This window comes from Gobio gobio (assembly GCF_949357685.1).
Source record: "Gobio gobio genome assembly, chromosome: 21".
In the NCBI taxonomy this organism is placed as follows: domain Eukaryota; kingdom Metazoa; phylum Chordata; class Actinopteri; order Cypriniformes; family Gobionidae; genus Gobio; species Gobio gobio.
Window position 1 is genome coordinate 23,036,403 of NC_137117.1, and position 24,562 is coordinate 23,060,964.

The 24,562-nt window shown below is 37.5% G+C and overlaps 1 protein-coding gene across 8 annotated transcripts in view; it reads left to right on the plus strand.

Annotated features, from left to right (window-relative positions):
• The window catches only part of hspg2 (heparan sulfate proteoglycan 2), a 120,292-nt gene extending 97,733 nt beyond the window's left edge, over nucleotides 1–22,559 (plus strand). For 3 of the 8 annotated variants that reach the window (XM_079803355.1, XM_079803357.1, XM_079803358.1), the window contains 28 exons: nucleotides 1,454–1,597; nucleotides 1,693–1,827; nucleotides 1,987–2,168; nucleotides 2,256–2,451; nucleotides 2,544–2,723; nucleotides 3,476–3,736; nucleotides 3,847–4,009; nucleotides 5,904–6,001; nucleotides 6,083–6,349; nucleotides 6,542–6,654; nucleotides 6,791–6,938; nucleotides 7,254–7,370; nucleotides 9,342–9,426; nucleotides 9,539–9,683; nucleotides 9,774–9,876; nucleotides 9,986–10,095; nucleotides 10,395–10,503; nucleotides 11,256–11,354; nucleotides 11,445–11,666; nucleotides 12,738–12,982; nucleotides 13,078–13,249; nucleotides 14,163–14,285; nucleotides 17,637–17,712; nucleotides 18,462–18,540; nucleotides 20,517–20,587; nucleotides 20,814–20,897; nucleotides 20,988–21,094; nucleotides 22,039–22,559. In XM_079803355.1, the coding sequence (XP_079659481.1) occupies nucleotides 1,454–1,597; nucleotides 1,693–1,827; nucleotides 1,987–2,168; nucleotides 2,256–2,451; nucleotides 2,544–2,723; nucleotides 3,476–3,736; nucleotides 3,847–4,009; nucleotides 5,904–6,001; nucleotides 6,083–6,349; nucleotides 6,542–6,654; nucleotides 6,791–6,938; nucleotides 7,254–7,370; nucleotides 9,342–9,426; nucleotides 9,539–9,683; nucleotides 9,774–9,876; nucleotides 9,986–10,095; nucleotides 10,395–10,503; nucleotides 11,256–11,354; nucleotides 11,445–11,666; nucleotides 12,738–12,982; nucleotides 13,078–13,249; nucleotides 14,163–14,285; nucleotides 17,637–17,712; nucleotides 18,462–18,540; nucleotides 20,517–20,587; nucleotides 20,814–20,897; nucleotides 20,988–21,094; nucleotides 22,039–22,211 (4,007 nt within the window). In that variant the 3' untranslated portion in view covers nucleotides 22,212–22,559. Of the gene's footprint in view, nucleotides 1–1,453; nucleotides 1,598–1,692; nucleotides 1,828–1,986; nucleotides 2,169–2,255; nucleotides 2,452–2,543; nucleotides 2,724–3,475; nucleotides 3,737–3,846; nucleotides 4,010–5,903; nucleotides 6,002–6,082; nucleotides 6,350–6,541; nucleotides 6,655–6,790; nucleotides 6,939–7,253; nucleotides 7,371–7,851; nucleotides 7,870–9,341; nucleotides 9,427–9,538; nucleotides 9,684–9,773; nucleotides 9,877–9,985; nucleotides 10,096–10,394; nucleotides 10,504–11,255; nucleotides 11,355–11,444; nucleotides 11,667–12,737; nucleotides 12,983–13,077; nucleotides 13,250–14,162; nucleotides 14,286–15,425; nucleotides 15,483–17,636; nucleotides 17,713–18,461; nucleotides 18,541–18,876; nucleotides 18,925–20,516; nucleotides 20,588–20,813; nucleotides 20,898–20,987; nucleotides 21,095–22,038 lie in introns of all 8 variants that reach the window. The other 5 variants (XM_079803354.1, XM_079803356.1, XM_079803351.1 and 2 more) reach the window with 4 other exon arrangements.
• Nucleotides 22,560–24,562: the final 2,003 nt, after the last annotated feature.

Here is a 24,562-nt window from a genome sequence, read left to right on the forward strand (position 1 = left end):
TTTTATTGACGCCGTTGTTTCTAATGCCGCGTTCCAGGCAACCCGTAACCCGTGTTTTTCCAACCTTCTACCCGTGAAAGTGGACTGGAACAGCAGTCAAACCCGTGACTTCCCACCCGTGAACTCGTACTAGATAGATGTACTCCCAGTTACGAGTTTTGACGTCACATAGCCCGCGAAGCAGCAATGGCAGCCTCCTACGGATGCAGTGTTTATGAAACAAATATACAAATAACGTAAAATAAAAGGTATAACAGCTTTTCTTTCCGTCTGCGCTGTTTTTCTCCTCCGTTTCCCTCAAATAAGCAAGGAGTAAGCACCTTTGGCGATAGAAACGATTTTAAATGAGCATACACACCGTACGGTCCGCCACGCTTTGTTTACATCTAACGACCACGCAATTCCTTGCGCTCAGGCAGTTTGGCGTGACTTTGCCTGGAACACTACAAAGTCGTGAGTCGTGGTTTGAAGTTGTAATTTACGGGCTCAAAAACCTGCCTGGAACGCAGCATAATACTGACCAAAGCACAGCCTCCGGTAAGGGGCGTGACGTTTCCGACGTGCACTGCGGTTAGCGAATCAGAACACACTGGGCCAGCTAACCAATCTGAGCCCACTGCGTATTTTTGAGGGACTGGCTTCATACAACCCGGAAAGCATCAGACCGTTTTACAAGGAGGGACAGAGCAGTGTAGAATAAAGGTCAAATATATGAAAAATAAGGCAATTTTTTTTAAACGAAGCATGAACACATGTTACAGTGCACCCCACAAACACAGTCAAGCCTTCAAAAGAATGTGTTTTACCACCCCTTTAAGGCCGTTTCATAATTTCCTCATATCTTGGTTTTGACATGTCAAAAGATAACTTGTTTTTCAAGCCTATTCTTCTTTTACTGTATCCCAGTGACTGTCAGAAATTAAGAGACATTATTTGCCCCCTGGCATTTACATTTATATTTATGAGGGAATGTTATACTGTTAAATAACTGTTACTTATATAACCAAATCAACATCACATTTATAGTTATCTTAAATAATTAATAAGATATCATAACACAATACAAATTCAGAGAGAATTATTTATAAGTAATTAGTCGTTGTCCGTGTTAGATTATACAGCTATCTTTATTTTTGGGAGTGCTTTCTTTACATTCTGTATTTTTAAGGCTGATTTGTGTTCATCAAATATGACTTTGTTAGCTACACATGTAACCTGCTCCCGAGACAGCGAATGTTGAACTAATATGACAGGAAGAGGTCACTACTGAAGCGCTAAAAGCGAAACTAGATGAAAAATCAAAAGACTGCACTACGTACAATAGGCAGTTTTCCTCCACACAGGTTAAATGTTTGGTACATTTTTGGCCCAAGTCCTGTTTCATTTCTAACCCTGAGCCTGATGCTGTGTGCAATATGTGCTCAATGTATTTTGTGGTCTGATTTTGGAGTAGGCCTCCAGAGCCCTATTATCTCCATTGAGCCACATAGTGCAGCAGTGAAGCAGGGCGAGTCGGCGAGCTTCAGGTGCAGGGTTCACAGTGGAGCCCAGCCGGTGCGCTTGGAGTGGAAATCCACCAACAACCAGCCTCTGCCAGGTACACTTTTGCAATTCACTGTCATCTCAGTGTAATTAAAAAGATGATCCCTGAATATAGATTATTTAGCTTTTTTTTTTGTTGCTGTTCTGTAGATAACATGAAGTTTGGACCCGACAATTCTGTCATGACTATTACCAATGCCCAGGCCAAAAACCAGGGCACCTATCGCTGTGTGGCAAGCAACTTGTTCGGAATGACTCACAGCATTGTGTCGCTCATCGTGAGAGGTATAGCAACATTTGATGCCAACTTTCAAAAGAAAAGATGCTAGGAGGGGTATTAGTTTTTTTTTTTGGAAAAACAGTTTGGAAACAATCATTATTATAATCTGTTCAGATACTTTTGTTGCTCCATTCTCTTATATTTGTGTCTGATTTCATTCTTAGAATCTCCTAAGGCTGTAGTGACCCCTGCAGGACCAATGCGAGTTAGGGTCGGCGATCCCATCAATCTCGAATGCCAGGCCGCTGGCGAGCCAAGACCCTCTGTGAGATGGCACAGATTGGACAACAACCGCAAGAAGATGCTAAGCAGCCCTGTGCCTGCCGATACCAGTGCTGTCATGCAGGTTATGGGCTGTTTGTGGTCAAACCGTTGTTGTTTACAGAATCATTTGCCTCTATATGTTAATCTGAGAGTTTCATTCTGTGTTTAGGTCTTAGTTGCACGGCCAGAAGACAGTGGCACATATGTGTGCACAGCACAGAACAACCAGGGCACAACTGAGACTCGTATAGAGGTGTTCGTTGAAGGAGGGCCTCAGGTGCCAACTGTTCCCCGTGCCAGTGTCCGTGAGCCTATGATACTTGTGGTAGAAGGGTCAACTGCCACACTTCATTGTGATGCCCATGGTAGGCACAACGTTATGATGGTTAATCCCAAGCAGACATTAATATATCTATATTAAAGAGTGCGCCTTAAAGCTCTTGTATCTTACCTAAAGGATTCCCAAAGCCCACAATCACATGGTCTAAAGAACGGTCTTCTCTGCCTTGGAGACACAAGATAGTCGACAACAGCCTGGTCTTATCTAATGTGGGCCGTCAGGACTCTGGTCAATATGTCTGCAATGCCACTAACCACATGGGCACCAGTGAAGTCACCATCATGCTGGAAGTCGACAGTGAGCTTTAATCCTTTATATAGATGATCATTTTTATTGCTTGTTCCTCTTCTTATTTTACACATCAAATGTTATTTTCTTAATATTTAAAAAAAAAACAATATCTCAAACCAAATGCATGTACTTGAAGCAAAATTGTATACAATATTAAGAAAAACATATATTATGCATCCTTTATGAACAAATTTGGAGACCATGTCAAACATTTAGATATTTATCATCATCACTAAATTATTATACACATACATTGCAATAAATACATTTCTTATTCAGTATTTTTGCCTTGTTTGCCTGAAAACTAATCTAAACAACCTTAAAACACAATAAATGTACATAATTTCAATATTTCGTAAGATATTAATACAATTACGATTAATTATATCTTGAATTTATTTATTTTATTACTCAATGGCCAAACTTGTTTTCTTGTTTTAAGCGTAAACTTCACAAAATGTGAGATTTAAGCTTAAAACAAAATGCCAGTTGGGTAAATACACTGATTTCACTAAATTCAATATCCTCAGAATTTTTTTTTTATCTTGCACAATTTTACTTTTAATTACTTTTTGATTTATTATGCTTTAGTTTAGATATTTATACTGGAAAACACAACCTTTTTTCCCCATTTTAACTACTGTCCAAATTCCTCAAACAAGTGTGAGGCATACTTTCCTGTTCTTGTAAAGCTCTCTAACATGAGCCAGCTGTAATTATCCAACATCCTCTAACTGACATTTCTTTGGTTGGAGCAGCCCCACCCTATGCCACTTCCTTGCCCGATGACGTGTCAGTGCGAGTGGGTGAAGTAATTCGACTGCAGTGCCTTGCCCATGGCACCCCACCCCTGCGTTATGAGTGGACTAAGGTCAACGGCAGCTTGCCTCCTACTGCTCAGCTGCAAGTAGGAGACCTCCAGATAAACCTGGCCAAGGAAAATGATGCTGGGACATACAAGTGTGTGGCCAGCAACAAGGTTGGCAAGAGTGAAGCACTGGCCAAAGTCTCTGTCCGATGTGAGTATCGTCATTTCAGTGCATTCTCTCAAACATCATCACAAAGTGTCAGTCTCACAAAGTGATTATCAGATGAATTCAGCTTGACCTCTGACCCCTGTGTCCTGCAGCACCCCTGTCGGTGAAAGTGTCCCCACAGGTGGAAGTGAAGGCTCTGGGCAGTGCTGTGGAGTTTACCTGTGCTGCTAAAGGAGGGTCTCAGATTGAGGTTGAGTGGCTGAAGGAGGGAGGAGTTCTTCCGCCAAATCATCACATTAAAGATGGAGTGCTCAGGTGAGTGACATTATCTGATATAAACATTGCCTATCAAATGTTCACCCAGAAATTTAAATGATCCTATAATTTATTCACCCTCAAGCCATCCTAGATGTATAGGACTTTCTTCTTTCAGTCAAACGCAATCGGAGTTATAAAAAAAAAAATCTCCAAGCTTTATAATGGGAGTGAATGGCACCATTCATCATAAAAGTAACCCATACTGCTCCAGGGGGTTAATAAAGGCCTTCTGAAGTGAAGCTTTTTCGTAAGAAAAATAACCATATTTATAACTTTCTAAACTATAATCACTTGCTTCCGGTAACGGCCGTACAGGAGTCTAGTTCCGGCGGAAGAGTGAACTCTGACACGATGTATGACAAAGTGCAGAGGATGGAGCAAAACAAAACACCAGTCACAAGTTAGAAGTCTAAAACGAGAATTTTTAAAGAGAAATTTCAAAGGAGTTTGTTGCCCAGCCCTATTTGTTTGAACCACGAGAGGGATCTACTCTCACCTAAGCTTACGCTATGTCTACATTCTATGTCATTCGTCGGGTCAGAGGTCACTCTTCCACCGGAGCTCGGCTTTGGTACGGCTGTTACCAGAAGCAGTGATTAAATTGAAGAGCCTATATTTTTTTATGTAACTCGGATTGTGTTTGGCTGAAAGAAAAATGTCATATACACCTAGGATGAGTAAATAATGGGATCGTTTTCATTTTTGCCCTTTAACATCAAAACTCAGATTAGAAAACCACCAGAATGGGTAACAATGCTGCAGATGTAACAAAAATTAGGATATATATTCAGTAGTCTTCTTCAGTGTCGCATGATCCTTCAGAAATAATTCTAATATGCTGATTTTATGCTCAAGAAACATTTACAGTATTTTTATATTATTATTATATGTTTGTGGAAACCATGACCATTTTTTGCAGGATTTTTTGATGAGTAGAAAGTTCAAAAGAACAGCATTAATTTAAAATAAAAAAAATTACTGTCTGTACTGTCACTTTTGAAATTACTAACCTCAAACATTTGAAATGTAGTGTATATTTCCCATAACTTAAAGGGATAGTTCACCCAAAAATGAAAATTCTGTCATCATTTACTCACCCTTAAGTTGTTCCAAACCTGTATGAGTTTCTTTGTTCTGCTGAACACAAAAGAAGATAGAGTGAAGATTGTTTGTAACCAAGCAGAGAGAGCAACCATTGACTACCATAGTAGGGAAAAAATACTATGGTAGTCAATGGTTGCTCTCTCTGCTTGGTTCCCAACATTCTTCACTCTATCTTCTTTTGTGTTCAGCAGAACAAAGAAACTCATACAGGTTTGGAACAACTTGAGGGTGAGGAAATGATGGCAGAATTTTCATTTTTGGGTGAACTATCCCTTTAAACAAATTATATACTCAATATATTTCTTACATGAATGCATTTAACACTACAAATTGTGTACAAAGAAATCGTTATGATTATTTACTTGTCTTCCCAGCATATTACATTTTTGTGATTGGGTAAAATCATGTGGTAATGAGGTTGTGTACAAGCTGACCTTTTTAGTAATTAAGATAATTTAATAAGTAAAAATGTAAACTACAGTACATTGTTTAGCAATTCTATATACGGTAAACTTATGTCAAAATGATGACATTGTTGAACAATTTTGTATTTAATTGTTGGTACAGTCAAGAGAGACAAGATCTTTGAAATGAGAATACAGATATTTGATGTGATTAAAACTCTAAAAAAAAAACTTAATTCCTTGCTATATTTATGTTATGTTAAATAATAGTTACTCTAAGATATGGGATAGTTCTCACAATAAAATACATAATAGTTGTGCCCCTAATGCTATGAATTATACTGTGTATCCTTTATTCATAATCTTTGTTATTATTTGTGCAGAATCGAGAACCTTAAGCAAAGCAATGAAGGAATCTACACCTGCAGAGCTACAAGTCTGTTTGGACAGGCTCAGGACAGTGCTAAACTCACCATTCAAGGTCCCTTATGATACCCAAGAGACAATATATTTCCAAACTAGATTTTAAAACCCTCTGACTGTGTGCTTTTTGTCTTTACAGCTCTACCCAAAGTAATGATCAACGTGCGCACATCAGTACAGACGGTGATGGTGGGCAACTCCGTGGAGTTCGAGTGCCATGCGACCGGTGACCCCGAGCCCACAGTGCGCTGGAGTAAAGTGGGAGGCTCTCTTCCAGATCACGTGGAAGTAAGGGGGAACATCCTGAGGATTGATCAAGTGACCGAATCAGATTCTGGACAGTACCGCTGCACGGCCACTAATAATGTTGGCTCGGAGCATTCCCATGTTGTCCTTAATATCCAGTGTGAGTACATTATTATATCCCGGATGTTTATTAGGTTTCCTTTGCCATTGTATGTAACACCTTAAAAAAAGCTATGAAGCTTAGGGTCTCCTACAAATGGAATGTCATATTGCGATGCACAGTATTAAACTGGGAAATGCTTTGGATGTACAGTAACTGAACTCTGATTCCTGAAACCTGTGCACTTTGTAGCCTTGCCTCAGATTGCTGCACAGCCTGAGTCAAAGGAAGTGACAGTTGGCTCTAATGCGATCTTGCCCTGCATCGCATCTGGATACCCAGTCCCAACAATCACATGGTCAAAGGTAACACTTATGTTTCATGGCTAAACTCAACCTAATTCTTGACCAAATCCCATATGTTCACACAGCAGCATATTACACCTGTCAGTCCTGTTTAGAGTACTAAATACGAAAGCGATTATTTGTCCTCATCTTACAGGTGGAGAATGAGTTGCCCGCTAAGTGTAGACAGGATGGACATGTCCTGACAGTCCCTGGTGTCACACACTTAGATGCTGGAACGTATGTGTGTACAGCTGCTAATAAGCAGGGGAAAGTTGAGGCCTTCACCAGACTCAATGTTCATGGTTAGTTATATAATATGCAAGTCTGTTCTATCTGCACATCTTTTTTCCAGTGTAGGTCTTAAGTGTCAATACTTAAACATCCACACAGGAACTGCACACCTGGTTAAGTGTCATTTAGCAGTTATTTTTATCCAAAGTAACTTATGAAATGTTGCTTTCAGAATGCTTTTGGGTGTCATGCCTTTTGTAGACTGGAGATTTGGAAACCTTCACAACCAACCCAAGTTTTCCATGAGCTATTTCTTCCACTGAAGAGTTTCTGAAATGTTCTACTGCTTGTCTCTCTAACATTCGGTCTGTGTTCATGCCTTCCAGAGAGAGTGATGCCTCAGTTTACCCAGGAGCCACTCTCGTACCTCACACTGCCCACCATCAAAAACTCCTACAAAGCATTCAGCATCAAAATTACCTTCAGGCCGGACAATGCTGATGGTAAGGTCCCTCAAAACTGCAAGATATTTCACTGCACCAAAGTGGTTTTAAATATACACAGATTTAACTTCAGTTTAATTACTTGGAAAAAACAATGTTTGTCATGTTCAAGTGTTAAAGGGATAGTTCACTCAAAAATGAAAACTTGTTTACTCATCATTATGTTGTTTCAAACCTGTATGACTTTCTTTCTTCTGTGGAACAGAAAATGAGATGTTTTGAAGAATCTTTCTGCTGGTCTTTTTCATAATGACTGTATGAAAATCACTTGCTTAAAGATTCTTCAAAATGTCCTATTGTTTGTTCCACAGAAGAAAGGAAGTCATACAGGTTTGGAACATCATGATTATTTTTAGAATAACTTTCTCTTTAAATCATGAGCAGTGTTACATGTACTATATGAAGAGCACACTGTTTAGTCCTTGTATGTAAACTCAATTATTCTTTTTGTTCTTTACCCTCCTTCACCTTTGGTATGAAGGGCTCATTTTGTATGCCGGTGAGTCTGCTTGCTTGCCTGAGAGGGCCTGAGTGCACATGCTGCAAGATATAATAATGCTATGCAGCAGTGCAGCTCAGCATACTCTCATTGGGCCATTAGAAGGGCCTTATGAACATATGCAGGCATGACAATAGATTATGATGTTCATAAAGGCACTTCTGCTTCTCATTCAATTGGTTGCAGCATGATTGTTATCAACCTGATTGTTAGAATGTTATCATGGACTGACTGAAGCTTTTACACCTTTTAGTGACAGTTATACAGCATGTGTGCAAAGTTGGGTTTTTTGTCTAAATATATATATTTTTTTAAATCCTGAAAAATAAAATAAATAGTTTTACATGCTACAAGTGAATTTAGGCATCACAAAATTCTAATGTGCAGTATTAAACATTTTACTTATTTTGAGATTTGTTAAAGATTACATTTAACAATGTTATTAAATTAATAATTATTAAAGGATTAGTTCACTTTAAAATGAAAATGACCCCTGATTTACTCACCCTCAAGCCATCCTAAAGGTGTATATGACTTTCTTCTTTCTGATGAACACTTTAAAATGAAAATGACCCCTGATTTACTCACCCTCAAGCCATCCTATATGTGTATATGACTTTCTTCTTTCTGATGAACACAATCAAAGTTATATTAATAAATATCCTGATGTTTCCAAGCTTTATAATGGCTGTGAGTGGGGCTCACGAGTTTGAAGCTCAAAAAAGTGCATCCATCCATTGTAAATGTACTCAACGCGGTTCCAGGGAGATAATAAAGGCCATCTGAAGTGAATGGATGGCTTTTTGTAAGAAAAATATCCATATTTAAAACTTTATAAAGTAAAATGTCTAGCTTCCGCCAGACCGTCTTCCATATTCAGCTTACGAAGAAAGTGTAACGCCTCTCGCAGTTCAAAACGCATACGCTACGTCCTATGTTGCGTCAGTTGCGCTTTTTCCATAAGTTGAATACGGAAGGCGGTCTGGGGGTAGCTAGATATTTTACTTTATAACGTGCTTAATATGGATATTTTTCTTACACAAACCCATCGATCCCTACATATGTAGATGAAATAAGTATGTGTCAGCAAGCTTTTGTGGTTCTTTCTGAATGAGGACTAATAACCCAGAGGGCATGATCTATACCAGTGGTTCTCAAAAGGTTTTGCCTTTTGTATTTTAAACCTCAAGCACAGTACCATTTTTTGGGTCACACCTATCAGTTGAGAGCCACTGGTCAGTACTACCCCATCTGATAGTCATTATGCCCATGTGATGGAGACAGGGCAGAGTCATGGCATGTGCCCATGCATGAGGCTTGTGTTGGCAGTGTGAGATGCTGAACATGGCAGCAGCTTTTCCCTCAGCATGCTGCTTTACTTTGAGCTTAAAAAAGGGCTTTGTGCATTGGTAAGCTCCATGGTTAGGTAGGGTGAATGCCGCATTGGACTTATCTTTTCCTTTCATGCCCAGGTATGATAATCTATAATGGACAAAAGAAGACCACAGGTGCTGACTTCATATCTTTTGGGTTGGTGGGTGGCCGCCCTGAATTCAGGTGCATTACCTTTCAATATCACACCAATCTCAAAGAACATTTTGCTTCTGAAGCTGGATATAACGTTGCCTTTTGATATGATTGTCCAAATGTGCATATTTTCCTTCCACAGGTTTGATGTGGGCTCTGGGATGGCAAATATTCGTTACCCTACTTCCATTAAACTGGGCGAGTTTCACACAGTGCAGCTCTTTAGGAATCAGACTCAGGGCTCTCTTATTGTGGATGGAGAAGCTCCTATAAATGGAACCTCACAGGTGCATATTCCTCTCTCCATATCCCTAATTAATATTCTGTGGTATCATGGCAGTTAAACAAATGGGAAACCATGTTGTGTGTCCGAGCAGGGAAAATTCAAGGGCCTGGATCTGAACGAGGAGCTTTTTGTTGGTGGTTATCCAAACTATAGCATGATTGCTAAAACTGCAGACCTCAAAACAGGGTTTGTTGGTGAGAAAACCCTTACGTTATTCTGTGGCGTATCAATTTCATAGGAAAATATCAATTGTAGCTTTCTTATAAATTGCCTTCTTTCACTGAGTTTTGGTCTTTCTTTAAGGCTGTATCAAGCAGCTGATTATCCAAGGTGATGAGGTCATTTTCAAGGACCTTGATAAAAGTTCCACTGGAGTTTCGAATTGTCCCACCTGCAAGGACCGCCCATGTCAGGTCATTTTTCTATTATAATGTCAAAATTATTCTTTGAATCAGCATGCACAATGACCCCAGTATTTGGTCATTTGAACATTTGCATAAGTCACACAAAAAATTTAATTTCTTTGCTGAAGAAACAAAATATCATGTAGCACGTGACACTAGTCCTTGGGACTAATGCCACTTTTCTAGGCACAAGCCACAGTAATTTTAAGTGAATGAATAAAGTCAAAGACTTTTTGGGGTCAGTGTATGTATTTTGTGTTATTGGCCTGTGAAAATCGATTACCTAAAGTAATGTGTGTGTGTTTCAGAATGGTGGAGCGTGTGTGGATTCTGTAGCCAGTCTCTACAAATGCGATTGCCAGAGAGGATTCACAGGGAGCAACTGCCAGCATCACTCCTCCTTGCACTGCCACACAGGTCAGAATTTTTAAAAGCAGGATTTGTAAAATCAACAACCAGCATCATTCCTCCTTGGCTTCATAAGCTATGTTTCTATCCAAAGTTGCGAATTTAACTTGTGTGCAAAATTGGAATATCACATAAAACATTTTGGCACTGTTTCCATCCCATGTTCAAGAGAACAAAAATCACATATTCCTGAGAAATTGGCACAAAATATCTGTAATACAAATGGAAGTTACTGCAATCTGCAGGGGAAGCCGCTGATCAAGCCATTTTATACACTATAAATGTCTTGCGCCTCAGAGCACGCAGACGAAATGCAATAAACGCTGTCATGTTATCTTGCATTCGGAGGCGGATTGCTGGTGTTTGGGAGCGCAATCGTGCGAGACAGACCTGGGAAGTAATTATACCTAACCATTTTGATGACAGACTTTGACTGTCACCAACATTTGACATGGGGTGCAATGAAGTTGATCCACTGGTTAGTCCAGTTTTCCAATCACATGATATGTGTGAGGCAAAGTCACAAGAGTTTTATGTTGCGCATCGAGGAATTTATTTGGTAAATGTGTTTCCATTGTAGTTTCTGTGCATGTCTTCTTATCGGATTAAAAATGGTCAGCCTCAGTTGAGCACATATGTTTTTAATGCATATTTTTTTAATTTATGTGCATTGTGCATAATGTTGTTTCCGTCCATTTAATTATGTGATATCCAAAAATTTGCGTAAAACTCATTATTATTTCTGCTCTTAACTGCAACAGATGCCTGTGGACCAGATGCCACCTGCATTAACCGACCCAGTGGTTTGGGCTATGACTGCCGCTGTCACTTGGGCAAGTCTGGAATGAAGTGCATGGATGGTAAAGCTCAATATCCATTTACATTTAAAATTCCCTGAACACTTTAAGGTCAGCTGTGGTTCTCACGTACCCTCTTCTTGACAATCCCAGGTACTCTGGTAACAACACCATTGTTTGATGGAGACGTATCTTACATTGCATATCCTCCTCTCACTAATATCCATAATGACCTTCGCATCGAGATGGAGTTTAAACCCTTGGATTTAGATGGGCTGATGTTCTTTTGTGGAGGCAAAAAGATGAAAGTGGAGGACTTTGTGACGTTATCTATGGTAGACGGACATGTCGAGTTCCGGTATGAACTTGGTACAGGTGAGAGATCTTATGATCAAATCATATTATATTCTTTGCAAAAAAAATATTATTTTTCTTTGTCATGGTCAATGACAGGAATTGCTCGATTTTCAGAAAATGGGGATCATCACCTCCAAGAGGCCAAACTAAATAGTGTATTAATAATAAATGTATTATTTTCTATTCATTTGATATGTTTACAACTCTGTTACCCAAAATTTTGAACATGAAGACCCGTATGTGGTTTTATTATTTTATATAAGTAACCATTAAATAAACAACAAAACTAAATGGTTTAAAAATATGTTGTTAGAATTTAATAGAATTTAACACCATAACCGCCCCCCCCCACCCACACACACACACACACACACACACACACACACATATATATATATAAATATATATTTTAAATTATACATGTTTAAATTAATATAAAAGTACTTAATTAAAAATATTTGTTTAATACCATTAATTTATTCAGTAGATTATAAAGTTATAATTATATATAAACAAAGTTATACATATTGGTTTATCTACCTATCTGTCTATCTATCTATCTATCTATCTATCTATCTATCTATCTATCTATCTATCTATCTATCTATCTATCTATCTATCTATCTATCTATCTATCTATCTATACATTTATTTATTAATTTATTAATTAATTCAATTGACTTTCACAATTATGACATTGGTATGATTTTAATGATTAGATAGTCAAGAAGATCAAGACCTCTGATGTGAGACAGGCCAATGTCACCATTTTAAGAGGAGGATACAGATATTTGATGCATTTCAAACTACCTACTTTTCATGTTAGGTTTTTATAGTTATTTTAAATGATCTAGTTAATTTAATGTATTTTAAGTTGCTACAGCAACAAAAAAAACTGAAAATGTGTGCCTTTAATCCTTTAAAATGTAATTGAACTCACCTCAGAGATCTTGATCTTTCAAACAAAGTAATTGCACACAAAAGTAAAAAAGATCCTCCTCACTGGAGAGCAAGGTAACAGATATTGAAACCTAGAAGCTGTTTATAGTGCAGTTCAAGCAAATTACTTTTCCCTTTCCATGCTCTCAGGTCAAGCTGTTCTGCGTAGTCAAGAGCCCGTGTCTCTGGATCAGTGGCATCGTGTGGTGGCCGAACGGCTCGATAAAGACGGCTCCTTGAAGGTGGACCATGCACGAGAGATCACAAGGTCCTCTCCAGGCAAGGCCCAAGGCCTTAATATCCACACACCCATGTATCTGGGAGGAGTGCCTAGCATGGACATCTTGCCCAAACCTGCAAATGTTAGCATGCTGTTTGATGGATGCATAGGAGAGGTGAGAATGTATTGCATTGAAAAGTTGTTTGCATTACAGCCCACAGTCATGTTTGGAAATGAAATTGTTTCTTTTGGCTTTGTTTTTCTTCACAGGTCTTCATTAATGGAAAGAAGATGGATCTCTCATACAGCTTCACTGAGAGCAGAGCCATCAGCCAGTGTGAAGATGGCAGCCCATGTGACCGCAGGCCTTGTGTTCATGGAGGCACGTGTATGGCCAGTGCTGAGTATGAGTACCAGTGCCTCTGCCCTGAAGGATACGAGGGTGAGTTGCTCAACCAACTTTCAAGTAGAGATATTATATAATATAATATATATATATATATTGTGTGTATACAGTACTGTGCAAAAAACAGTTATTTCCATATTTTGCTGCAGTGTGTCAGTAGGAAATATCAGTTTACATTTCCAAACATTCCTTTTGCCATTAATTGTAATAATCCAGTGTAATAATTTTTCTATGCACAAGGAGTCTGACAACAGCCGGTATGATCTGATCTCACCATCATCGAGTCTGTCTGTGATTACATGAAGAAACAGAAAAAACGGAGACAGACTAAATCCAGAAACTCTGTGGCAACATCTCCAAGACGCTTGAAGAAACCTTCCTGCAAAGCTACAGTACTGTGAACAGTTTTAGGCACTTGTGTAAAAATGCTGCAAATAGATTTAATTTATCAACTTCTATTAACTAAATCAAATCAAAATTTGTGTGACCACCCTTTGCTTTTAAAACAGCTTTTGGCCTAGGTGCACTTGCACGTAGTTTTTCAGGTAGATTTGCAGGTCGGTTCTTCAAGCGTCCTGGAGACATTGCCACAGTTCTTCACAGTTCCAGTGTAGACCGTTTTTGACATGATGCAAGGCTCTCATCCAGTGTAGGCAAATGTCAGCCGTTAAGCGACTGACTACCAGTAGGTGGGGTCTATGGTGCGATGATATCCATACTATAACGTACTATTCATTGTTGTCTTGCTCTGGAGGAAGTTATATGAAAAGATTTTGCCTGTGTGACGTCACAGAAAAGAAGTGGCTTTGCTCATCTCTGCTGTCAATGTTTAAAGGAAGTTTATGTTTAGCTTGCTATGGCTCTGAAAATCCTCATTTTTACACTTCTTTCTAAGAATCTTTTAATCCAGATTTTTTCCCCCATATTTTTCTTGCTTGATATTCTTCAGGTGACCGCTGTGAAATAGTGAGGGACACCTGTCGAGATTCTTCGCAGTGCCAGAATGGTGGCAGCTGTGTTAATAACCAGTGTGTGTGTCTGGCCGGATACACTGGCCAACACTGTGAGAAAGGTCAGTACACAACTGCTATATGCTTAACCGATTGTTTTGCAAAATCTTTTTACATATGATCTTTGCCCTCCGATTAGAAACTGCATCGCTGCAAATGTAGGTATATTGTACACTTTTGTTGCGGTATTTTTCTATTATATTGTACATAATTATCAGCTCTTTCTATCCAAAGTCAACATTATCATTAAGAACATATTATAAGGAGAGAATGGTACTAGTGTTTATATTTATCGATGTAGGCTTATTTTTGAAGCACACATACCTTAGTCTTGGGCACAATAAAGGCTAATGCACATTTCCACTGTTGTTGCCATGACAAAAAAAGAAAAGAAAAAAAGATTCATAGAACAGATGTAGTTCACTTGTGACCCAAATAGATATACGAGCAGAAATATGATGATGTTGAAATGTTAGTGTGGGGAATTCACAAAAATTATTCTAGCCCCGGTCTCCCATACCAGTGTTATTTTAGTATTATTCATATACTATTATATTATTTATTAATTTTCTCAATAATATTTAATTTAATACATTTAATATTCAATTTTTTTAGGTTTCTCATTCTAATTTTAGTTTAAGTTTTAGCAAATTTATGTGCTTTTGCTTTTGTTAGTATTTCTATTTTATTTTTTATTTTATTTAGCTTTGCTTTAGTTTTAGTATTTTTAGTACTATTACATACTATTTTTAGTACATATTTTATTCCACATATCTTTTCTCAGTTAATAGACATAATTTTTATTAGTTTAAGTTTTGGTTAACAATAACAGCACTGTTCCATACAACTATTATTATACATTAAATGTAATTTAAGATGAGATAAACATGCAGCTTACTAACGGCAATATATGTACAATGTGACTTATTCGGTCTCTTTAAACACCATTTGCCTCATTTGTCATTTAACAGAATTCACTAAAGACATTTATCAGTAGTTTCATAGCATTAAACTGAAGCACAGCTGTAAGTGATTCATCATAAAGCACCATAGGGAAATAATTGTCCGTTTCTCCATAACATACCGTATCGACATCAGTCAGGCTGCCTAACGTCATCCAGCAGTGGCGTGTTGGCCGGTGAAAGGCCCCGTGTGAATGTATCTCACCCCTGCACTTTCATGGCTATATCCCACACACACAGGGCAGGAGTCCAGCTTCACCGAGGCACTGTGGAATTTGGAGGGTAGTGGGGGAAATGGTACAGTATGACTGCAATCTGCCTGACACGCTCGTCACTAACCAGGGGAGAGCGTCCTCCTCAGGGCTCCCTCAGCCCATCTAACACCACAAATAAAACAACAACAACAACAAACGGCTACAATTGGGCGGGGGGATACAAGCAAGACAGGAAGTGAAGCATTTTAGGGGTCTGTTTACAGAGCTTTTATTAGAACCATCAGAAGCAAAGTCAAGCACATTTCTGATAAATGCATTCATTGTGGTAAATGCATGTTTTGTATTCTTCATCAGTGCTGGTGATTTAAATCCTTATTAAAATGATCTTAATTTCAAATATCCCTTAAAACAAGGGTTTACAGACAATATCTTGAATTAAGTTTATTTTACATTAAGTGAGATTTAGTCTTTAAACTATTTGTCAGTGGGGTAAAAAATATTTTCTGAAAGATCGTGTGACACTGAAGACTTGCGTAATGACTGCTGAATATCGTTTATTAATTGAGTTATTTTAAATTGTTAAAATATTACAGTACTTCTAGTTTTACTGTATTTTTGATCAAATAAATGCAGTCTTGGTATGCATACAATTCTTCTTACAAAAATGTAAAAGTAAAAAAAACAAATATCTCACTGACCCCAATCTTTTGTACAGTAGTGTATGTATAGTTATTTAATGATGTAATGAATATCTAATAGGTGCTTGACTTTTCTGTAAGTGTTCAAAAGCAAGAAAATACCAACAATGTAATAAAGCTTACTGATACTGATGCCTTGTAAATAGATCCCTGAAATGATGTGCTATCAAAATGAATGGTCTCATCTGCACTCTGCACTCAATTGGTTACTGTGTCCTCTGTGAAATTTTAATTGTAATGTTGAGGGGGAATTCTGTGTCTTCGTTGTAAAACGCTGAAGGTTTATGGTACTTTTTGGTGCACTTTTTGTGGGTAATGTTACAATTGTGATGGCTGCAACACCGTGACATTTTCTTAAGGCAAACATATACATAGAATTCCCCTTTAGCATCTCCTGAGGCGTCTTGTCCGGTCAGTCGCTCAGCCTCTCGCTGCAGAATCTCTTTCTCATTAAATCTTGTTTCTCTTTGTTGCGAAACCAACAACCAACATATTTTCCGTACTGCCACTTTCACCCACAGTAATGTCTATAAACAAAATGTCCTCGCACTGTGAACAAACATGTTTTTAGTTACTAACCACCGAATGTCCTTCGTTTACACACTTGAGCTAACTAGAAAGGTGAGTTTACATCCAGAAACATTGAGCATGAAGCACTTATTGATGAGCACTCAACTGCCCGAGGGTTATTACTTGGTTCGAGAGAATGCTTTGTGAGGAATGCACAGTGTTGTGCTCAACTGTCAATGTTACTTCAACAGCAGTGTGTATTTGCATTCATTTTTATTTATCTCATTGAGATAAATCAAATGTATGTTGGATTTTATCTGTAGTTTTTTTTTGTATTGCTCATGATGCACATATTTGTATTTTTCTCACAACGCAACACGCCTGATATTTGGGTCAGATGTGATTTAAAGGTACAGTAAGCGATTTATGAGATCGATTTATGATCACTCATGATGGGAGTGAGCAAGAGGGAGATTTGAAGAAAGAGTGTAGACATTACAAAAGAAAAAAGTTTATTCTTTTAGGAGTTGCTGGTGAGAGCGGAAAGGCCTGAAAACGGACACCAAGGTTGCATTGTTTTCTGCTCCATACGTGAGTAACATTGGTTTTGCTATGATTCACAGAACCGAGACCTATTGTGACAGGACAGTTTTGTGTCATTGTTTGTTTGGAGCTGGTGTGCTGCTGGTGACTAACAACCAACTCTTGTGTACTGTATGTTCATTTTTGTCCTTCCTTGTCATTCGTTTGTCCTCTTTTTTCGTGAAGTATTATTTTGCTTCGAGTAGCTGAAGCATTGTGCGTTTGTGCATTTTGGGGGCGGAGCAATGAAGGGGGTTGATTTTAAAATATCAACAGTGTTTCTCAGAAATTGCTTACTGCACCTTTAATGTAGTCAGGGGTCAATTCTGTCGATTGTCTGCTTATTCTGCTATTTGGTGGAGCACCACAGGGTGGTAGTATAACCCAGAAAGTTGGCACCTCTTTGCTTTTTTTAATGTTTTTATTTTTTGGTTTCTCTTTTGCAGACTCTCCCATTGAATATTCTGCATATTTCCATAGTAATGGATATCTGGCCCTTCCAAAGCCCATGTTCCCACGAAGGTAAGGGCACTCCATGTGAAACTAACAAGAACTGTGTTCAATGTTCATTTAGACTTAAAGGGATCGTTCACCCTAAAATTTAAATGATGTCATAATTTACTCACCCTCAAGTTGTTCCAAACCTGTATGAGTTTCTTTGATTTGCTGAACACAAAATTTGAAAACTGTTTGTAACCAAGCAGATAGAGCAACCAAAAAATACTATGGTAGTCAATTGGTGCTCTATGTGCTTGGTTTCAAAAAGTTTTCAAAATATCTTCTTTTGTGTTCAGCAGAACAAAGAAACTCATACAGGTTTGGAACAACTTGAGGGTGAGGAAATTATGACATCATTTTCATTTTTGGGTGAACTATCCCTTTAACTGACTTAATTAGCCATTTAAATGAATGCTGTCAAGGTCAGCAGTTTTTACCATAGGAAACTTGGGTAACACTTTAGTTTAGGGTCCAATTCTCACTATTAACTAGTTGCTGCTTATTATGGTATTGGCTTTTTATTAGTACCTATAAAGCACATATTAATGCCCTATTCTACATGCCCATATTCTAAATCCCATAATCTTACCCAATACCTAAACTTAACAACTACCTTACTAACTATTAATAAACCGTAATTAGGAGTTTACTGAGGCAAAAGTCTTAGTTAATAGTGAGAATTGGACCCTAAACTAAAGTGTGACCAAAACTAGTTTTGAACCCGGAAAAGGAGTATTTATATGTAACACTATTGACTGTTTGATTTGTTTCAGTGCTCCTGACTCTCCAGAGACCATTGAGTTAGAGATCAACACTGTGTCTAAAGACGGCCTCATCCTATGGCAGGGAGTGGTATGTTTGTACACATGAGCCTCCTGCTGGATCTTAGGACACGTGCAATTAATAACACTTACTGGCCAAAAAATATTTCTTAGTGGCCATATTTGTTTCAAGGCACCCATTTTTTACTTTTAATTTTGGACCCTGCATATACACACATTCTGTGAGTATAGGCAGGGTCCAAATGTAAAACGTTTTACATTTCTTCTTCAGCCTCATTTGACTAAACTGTGTAAAATGAGTTTGCTTGGAGCTGGTTTGGAATATGCTTTTGTCCCTCACCTCTAAAGCACATTTGAATGGCTGCACTGCATGTTTGCCTGGCTAACTCACCTTCATCCTCCTCAGGAGCCTGCAGGCGCTCTAAGCCTCCATAAGAAGCATGCTAGTATAAAGGTATCCACTCTTCACAAGCAGTCAGAGACACAAGTATGTCAGCATTAGCGTGGACATATTATTATCTCAGAAGATATTATCATTTTTGCTGTAATGCAATATAGCTTTGACCTTTACAGCACTTTCAAACATTTAGACAACAGCCCTTCTTATATTTACTTTTGATTTATCAGATGCATTTTCACTTACAGTGCACTAATTGCTGGCACAGATGCTCAAGAGCACAATTATACTAAAGATTTCAGTTTAACTTGGTTAATCACTGCCTGTTAACTGGGAACTCATTTGTAAATGACACACTCAGGCATTATCAATCAAAAATGAAATTTTACATAATTTATTGTCTGCATGTGTTATGTGTGATTTTCAGATTTGTTCATCACATAATTAGCCTTATGTTTGCATATTTATCACCTGCCTTTCCACCTGTTCAATCAGCACAGCTGTGTTACTGCAACAGTTTATCACATTTATTTGGCACTTTTAACAAATAAGGTACAAAATAGGGCCTGAAGGTTGTTTCACCTTCAGAACTTGCTGACTGTTAATCTCAAAACTCTGTGATATTTTATGTTGTTGAGTAAGATTAGTTATTAATGAAACTTTTCCTGCAACGGATTGAATTTCAGAAAATTGCCATACATTTGATGTTTAAAACTAGCTAGTAGGTTACTTTTCTTAAATGTCTTACAGTTCTCACAACAATAACAACAAACATAGAATTTGTGCTTTTAAAATGTCATTGGACACCAAAGTGTACCATATATGTGAAAAGTGCCATTAAAGTTAACCATTATTCCAGGATTTCCAAGCCTTGTACACCATGTTATAAAAAAAATTAAGACGTTCTAAAAAAAAAAACTTTGTTTTGTTTTGTTATGTAAGCACTAATATTAAAACATATGAGAAACATTATTCATAGAGACATTTTCATCAGTATACACTATTTTTCAAAAGTGTGGGCACATTTTTTGAAAGATATTATTTATTTTATTCAGCAAGGATTAAATTGATCAAAATGACATTAAATACATTTATAATGTTACAAAAGTGTTGTTTATAATGTCAAATAAATGCTGTTCTTTTGATATTTCTAAGCATGTATCACAGTTTCCACCTAAATAGTAAGCAGTTTTACTTTGATAACAATTAAAAAAGTTTTTTAACACTAAATCAGCGTAATAAAATGATTTCTGAAAGATCATGTGAAACTGAAGACCGGAGCAATGGCTGCTGAAAATTCCATTAAAAATATATTAAAATAGAAAACTGTTATTTAACGTATATTGTTTTTCCTTTTTTATTAAATAATTACAGCCTTGTGAGCATAAGAGATTTCAAAAAACAAACTTTTGAATGGTTGTGTATATTGTTATTTTGTTTGTTTGTTTATTACAGTGGGATTGATGTTTTTAAATGAAAATGTCTTAGTAGCTTTAGTATAGAAGTGATTCAGTTGCTGAAACGGAGATCCACACCCATTTATTTCTGACATGCAACATAGTGTCATTTTAGCCTGTGGTTTGCATCCATATTCCTTCCCAATGACTCAGAGAGACTGACTTGAATATTTCACTGAAAATACCTTCTAGGAGCTAGGAAATCAAGGAAAGGGGAAGGACTTCATAAGTCTTGGTTTACAAAATGGACATCTTGTGTTTAGGTGAGTAAATGAGAACATTTGCACACTAACAAACCACATGGGTTCATGGGTAGAGAGTCTAATAAGACAGTATAATGACCTGACGTTTGATCTGGTAGAGAAAAAAACACAATGTCATGACTTGTTAATGGGGTTCCTCTTAGCTGCTACAACTAAGTATCAGTTGCTTACCGATCTAGATCAGTCCTTTTAAGCTGGTCATAATGTGCTATTGTTTCTCTGATAGTTACCAGCTGGGCAGCGGAGAGGCTCAGATTCTCTCCAGAGAGCCTGTCAATGATGGACAGTGGCACATGATCACTGCAGTTCGGTAATGCTCCTCACCGCTCCAAACCATTATAGAAACCATAATAGGTTATAAGAAAGATAATTGTGAGTGTTCTTTACGTGTCTTGAACAGAACGGGTAAGCAGGGCTACCTCCAGATCGATGGAGGATCTGTCGTCCAACGTGGACAATCACAAGGCAAAAGCATCATGGTGAACACCAAAGGCAACATATACTTGGGTAAGGATGATATAACAATTGTGTCATAGCCTACTAAGCAGAATACTGTGCTGAAGATTTGTTTTGTGTGTCTATTAAGGTCCACAATGTCAGCCATGCAGTCTGTAGACTACGAAAAGTTTTGATATATATATATGTAATATATCATGGTTTACACAAAAATATTAAGCAGCGAAAACTGTTGATAATTGATAATATTAAGAAATGTTTCTAGAGGATGATTTCTAAAGGATCATGTGACTGAAGACTGGAATAATGGCTGCAGAAAATTCAGCTTTGCATCACAGAAATAAATTACATTTAAATTATATTTAAATAGAAAACAGTTATTTCAAGTTGTAATAATATTTCACAATAGTACTGTTATTGTTTTACTGTATTTTTGATCAAATAAATGCAACCTTTGTGACTTAAAAACATTTTTAAAAATCTCGCCATCCCTAAAATTTAAAACACTAGTGTACATATTTTTGTAGTTTGGAGAATATTTTTTTTAAACTATGATCTCTGTAGAAGACATTGGGATTTATTACAAAAGTCAAGACACTACACTATAGGCACATTTTTAATTTTTTCATTCACAAATTAACTTTCTTCTTAAACATCCTTTTTAACAAGGAAATACAAATATTGTCAAAATGTTATTTAATATGTTATTTAACTTTCCGCTAAACATACAGTAACCAAAATTTGCAAATAGTTTCTCACGTTATGACAGTAAAGAATGTGTTTATATAATATTTGCTTCCAGATTTATTCACACAGACATATACACAGTGTCTTGATACTTTTGGGGCAACTTGGCTCTTATTTCTCTCCAATATGTGAAACATGCCTTAAGTTCTGATGCCCCCTAGAGATGACATATAGAAATGGCTTTTCCTTGTGAAAGAAAGTCAGAACCATTTGAATCTGAAGTAAGATTGTTTGTATTTGGACTGTAGGTGGGGCTCCAGACATGAAAGCATTGACCGGTGGGAAGTACTCCTCGGGTATCACAGGCTGCGTGAAGAACCTCTCGCTGATGAATGCTCGACCGGGAGAACAGCCAGCGCGACCTATTGACCTGCAGGTCCACGCAGAGGAGGGCATCAACGTGGAGCGCTGCTTAACATAGACGCAGTACTCAAACACTACCAGAGACTACAGAAAAAGAACCCTCATCCACATTCATACTGAGAAACTTGCATTTCTCAGATGCTTACAGGACAAACTACAGTCACACTTTAAGAGACACACACTGATATGTGTTTCTTGGTGCTTCACCGAAACCAAAAAAAAAAAAACCCACACACACACATGAAAGGATTCTTTAAACCAAAAAAAAGAAAGAAAAACTAATGATATTAACAAGTCTTCAATTTTTCCGTGTTTTATGCTCAATGAAGGACTTAACACAGAAGCTCAGTTTACATGCTCCGAACAGTAGCTTTTTAGCCATGAGAAAAAAAACGACAAAAGGTTTAAAAAAAATAAACATGATGAGCCTTCTATGGTGGGTCAGATCCTATGGAATCGGAGATGTTTTTACAGCACTGAATTTTTATTTATAAGCATATTAATCTATATATATATATATATATTATATTTGTTGGGGGAAATGCAAGATAACAATAACCTGCTTATTTGTTTTCCTAGCAGTGATTCTAGGCTCTAATATCGCGTGTCTGAGGTTTAGTGCCCGAGCTGTGTTAATACTTGAAGACTCCGTTTTACTCTGTATTAGGGCCGGTGGGGGCGAGCATGCTTAGATACCACGAGGAACGGGTCTCTGTGAGGTCACAGCACAGGAGACATCAAGATGCATCTCAGGTGAAGATTGTTGATAAAAAATAAAAATTGGGAGATCATATATATATATATACGGTGTAGACTGTATATATTTTACATGATATACCTTCCATGTTTGGTAGCATTGTTATGTCTGGTAAATGTGTCTGGTAATAACAAAAAAAACATATGGTGCTAAATTCAGACATGACAAAGGCAATCATAACCACCGTTTCAGTATCATGTAATATTTACTCCTCTGGATGGGTCTTGTTTGTTGTAAGTAATAAAAGCCCCAGCTTTACTATAAAATAAAATACTGTTTACTGGTTACAATCCCTCAAGCCAAAGTATTGGGACTGAAGTTAATTTTAGTAAATTCTTGATTAAAAATGGATGCGATATCTCTAAATAGTGATTTTTTTTTTTTTTAAATAACAGGACTAGAATTATTAAAATGAATGTAGTGGATCTCAAACAGAAAACACGTTGCAGCAGTTGTTTAAATGTATGTCTTTTCAGTCTTATCTATTTCTCTCAGTTTTGCTGTTAACAACCTCACTAACATATTATTTTTCACGATAGATTTGTAAAAAGGGTTTAGGGAGTCTTTACATTCATATTCTGTATGAGTCTTACACAATGTGCATTGAACAAAGGAAGAAATGTATATGTCACCTTCCAGACCCCCCGGAGGGTTAATGGAGAACTGCTACATCTACGGCGTACCGTTCAGGTTCATTATCTCAATCAGAGCGTGCAGGAAGTTATTCTTTCTGGCTGCTCTCATTGCATGATGAAAATGAGCAGGTCTGAAATGGAGAACAGAGAGAGGAGGCAGAATGAAAGGTCTGCAGATTAAATGAAGGGTAGTGAAACCCCTTCTTTTATTAGTGCTGTGACTTGAAGCTCTAATGAGCATGCTCGCCCACATGGGCCAGACAGGGCTCAAAGATCACCTATAGGCCCTGTGTGTCTTTTTCACCATTTTATATGATTAAGGCTTGTTTGTTCATTTTCTTTAAACAAAAAAGAGCATTACTGCTTAATTAAAGTTGCTTTACTTTTATTATTATTTGATTGTCTTTTGTCATCACTGATTTCTAAGAGCCTGAAATGGCTTTAAAGCATGATCTCACAAGCTGGTGGTTTTTCTTTTGCTAATTTGTAATGTGTGGTATGCCTACTGCACCACTCGATCTGTGCTTGTGTTTGAATTTTGATATTGAGATCCCATAGGATATCGAGATTGCAGAGGGATCCAGTTCTGTCTTGGTAGGGGGTATAGAGTACTTGTCCCCACCCCAGTATACATGATTTTGTGAGTTCAGTCTTTGGCAGGCTGGAACCAGTAGCCTCTTTAAAAGTGGCTTTTCATGTCAGTTCAACCCTTATGACTGTAGGAATTTTCTTGAAAGATGAGTAAAAAAAATTCTAATGTAAACATCTCGGATGTTATTTATTGAGGTTTATTGTTCTCACTGTTCTTACTAATGTTGTTATGCATTAAATGAAACCTTCACGCTGACTTAAAAGGCCCCTATTAAGCTCATTTACAGCCTCATCATTTTGTTTAGGTTTACATGATTTAATGTTAAAAAACATTAATTTACATCGTTGCAGCCCCTGTTTTCGGTTTGAATGCTCTATTTAAGTTTCAGTTTCTTTTAAACATGCCTTCTGAAAACTGCAGTCTGC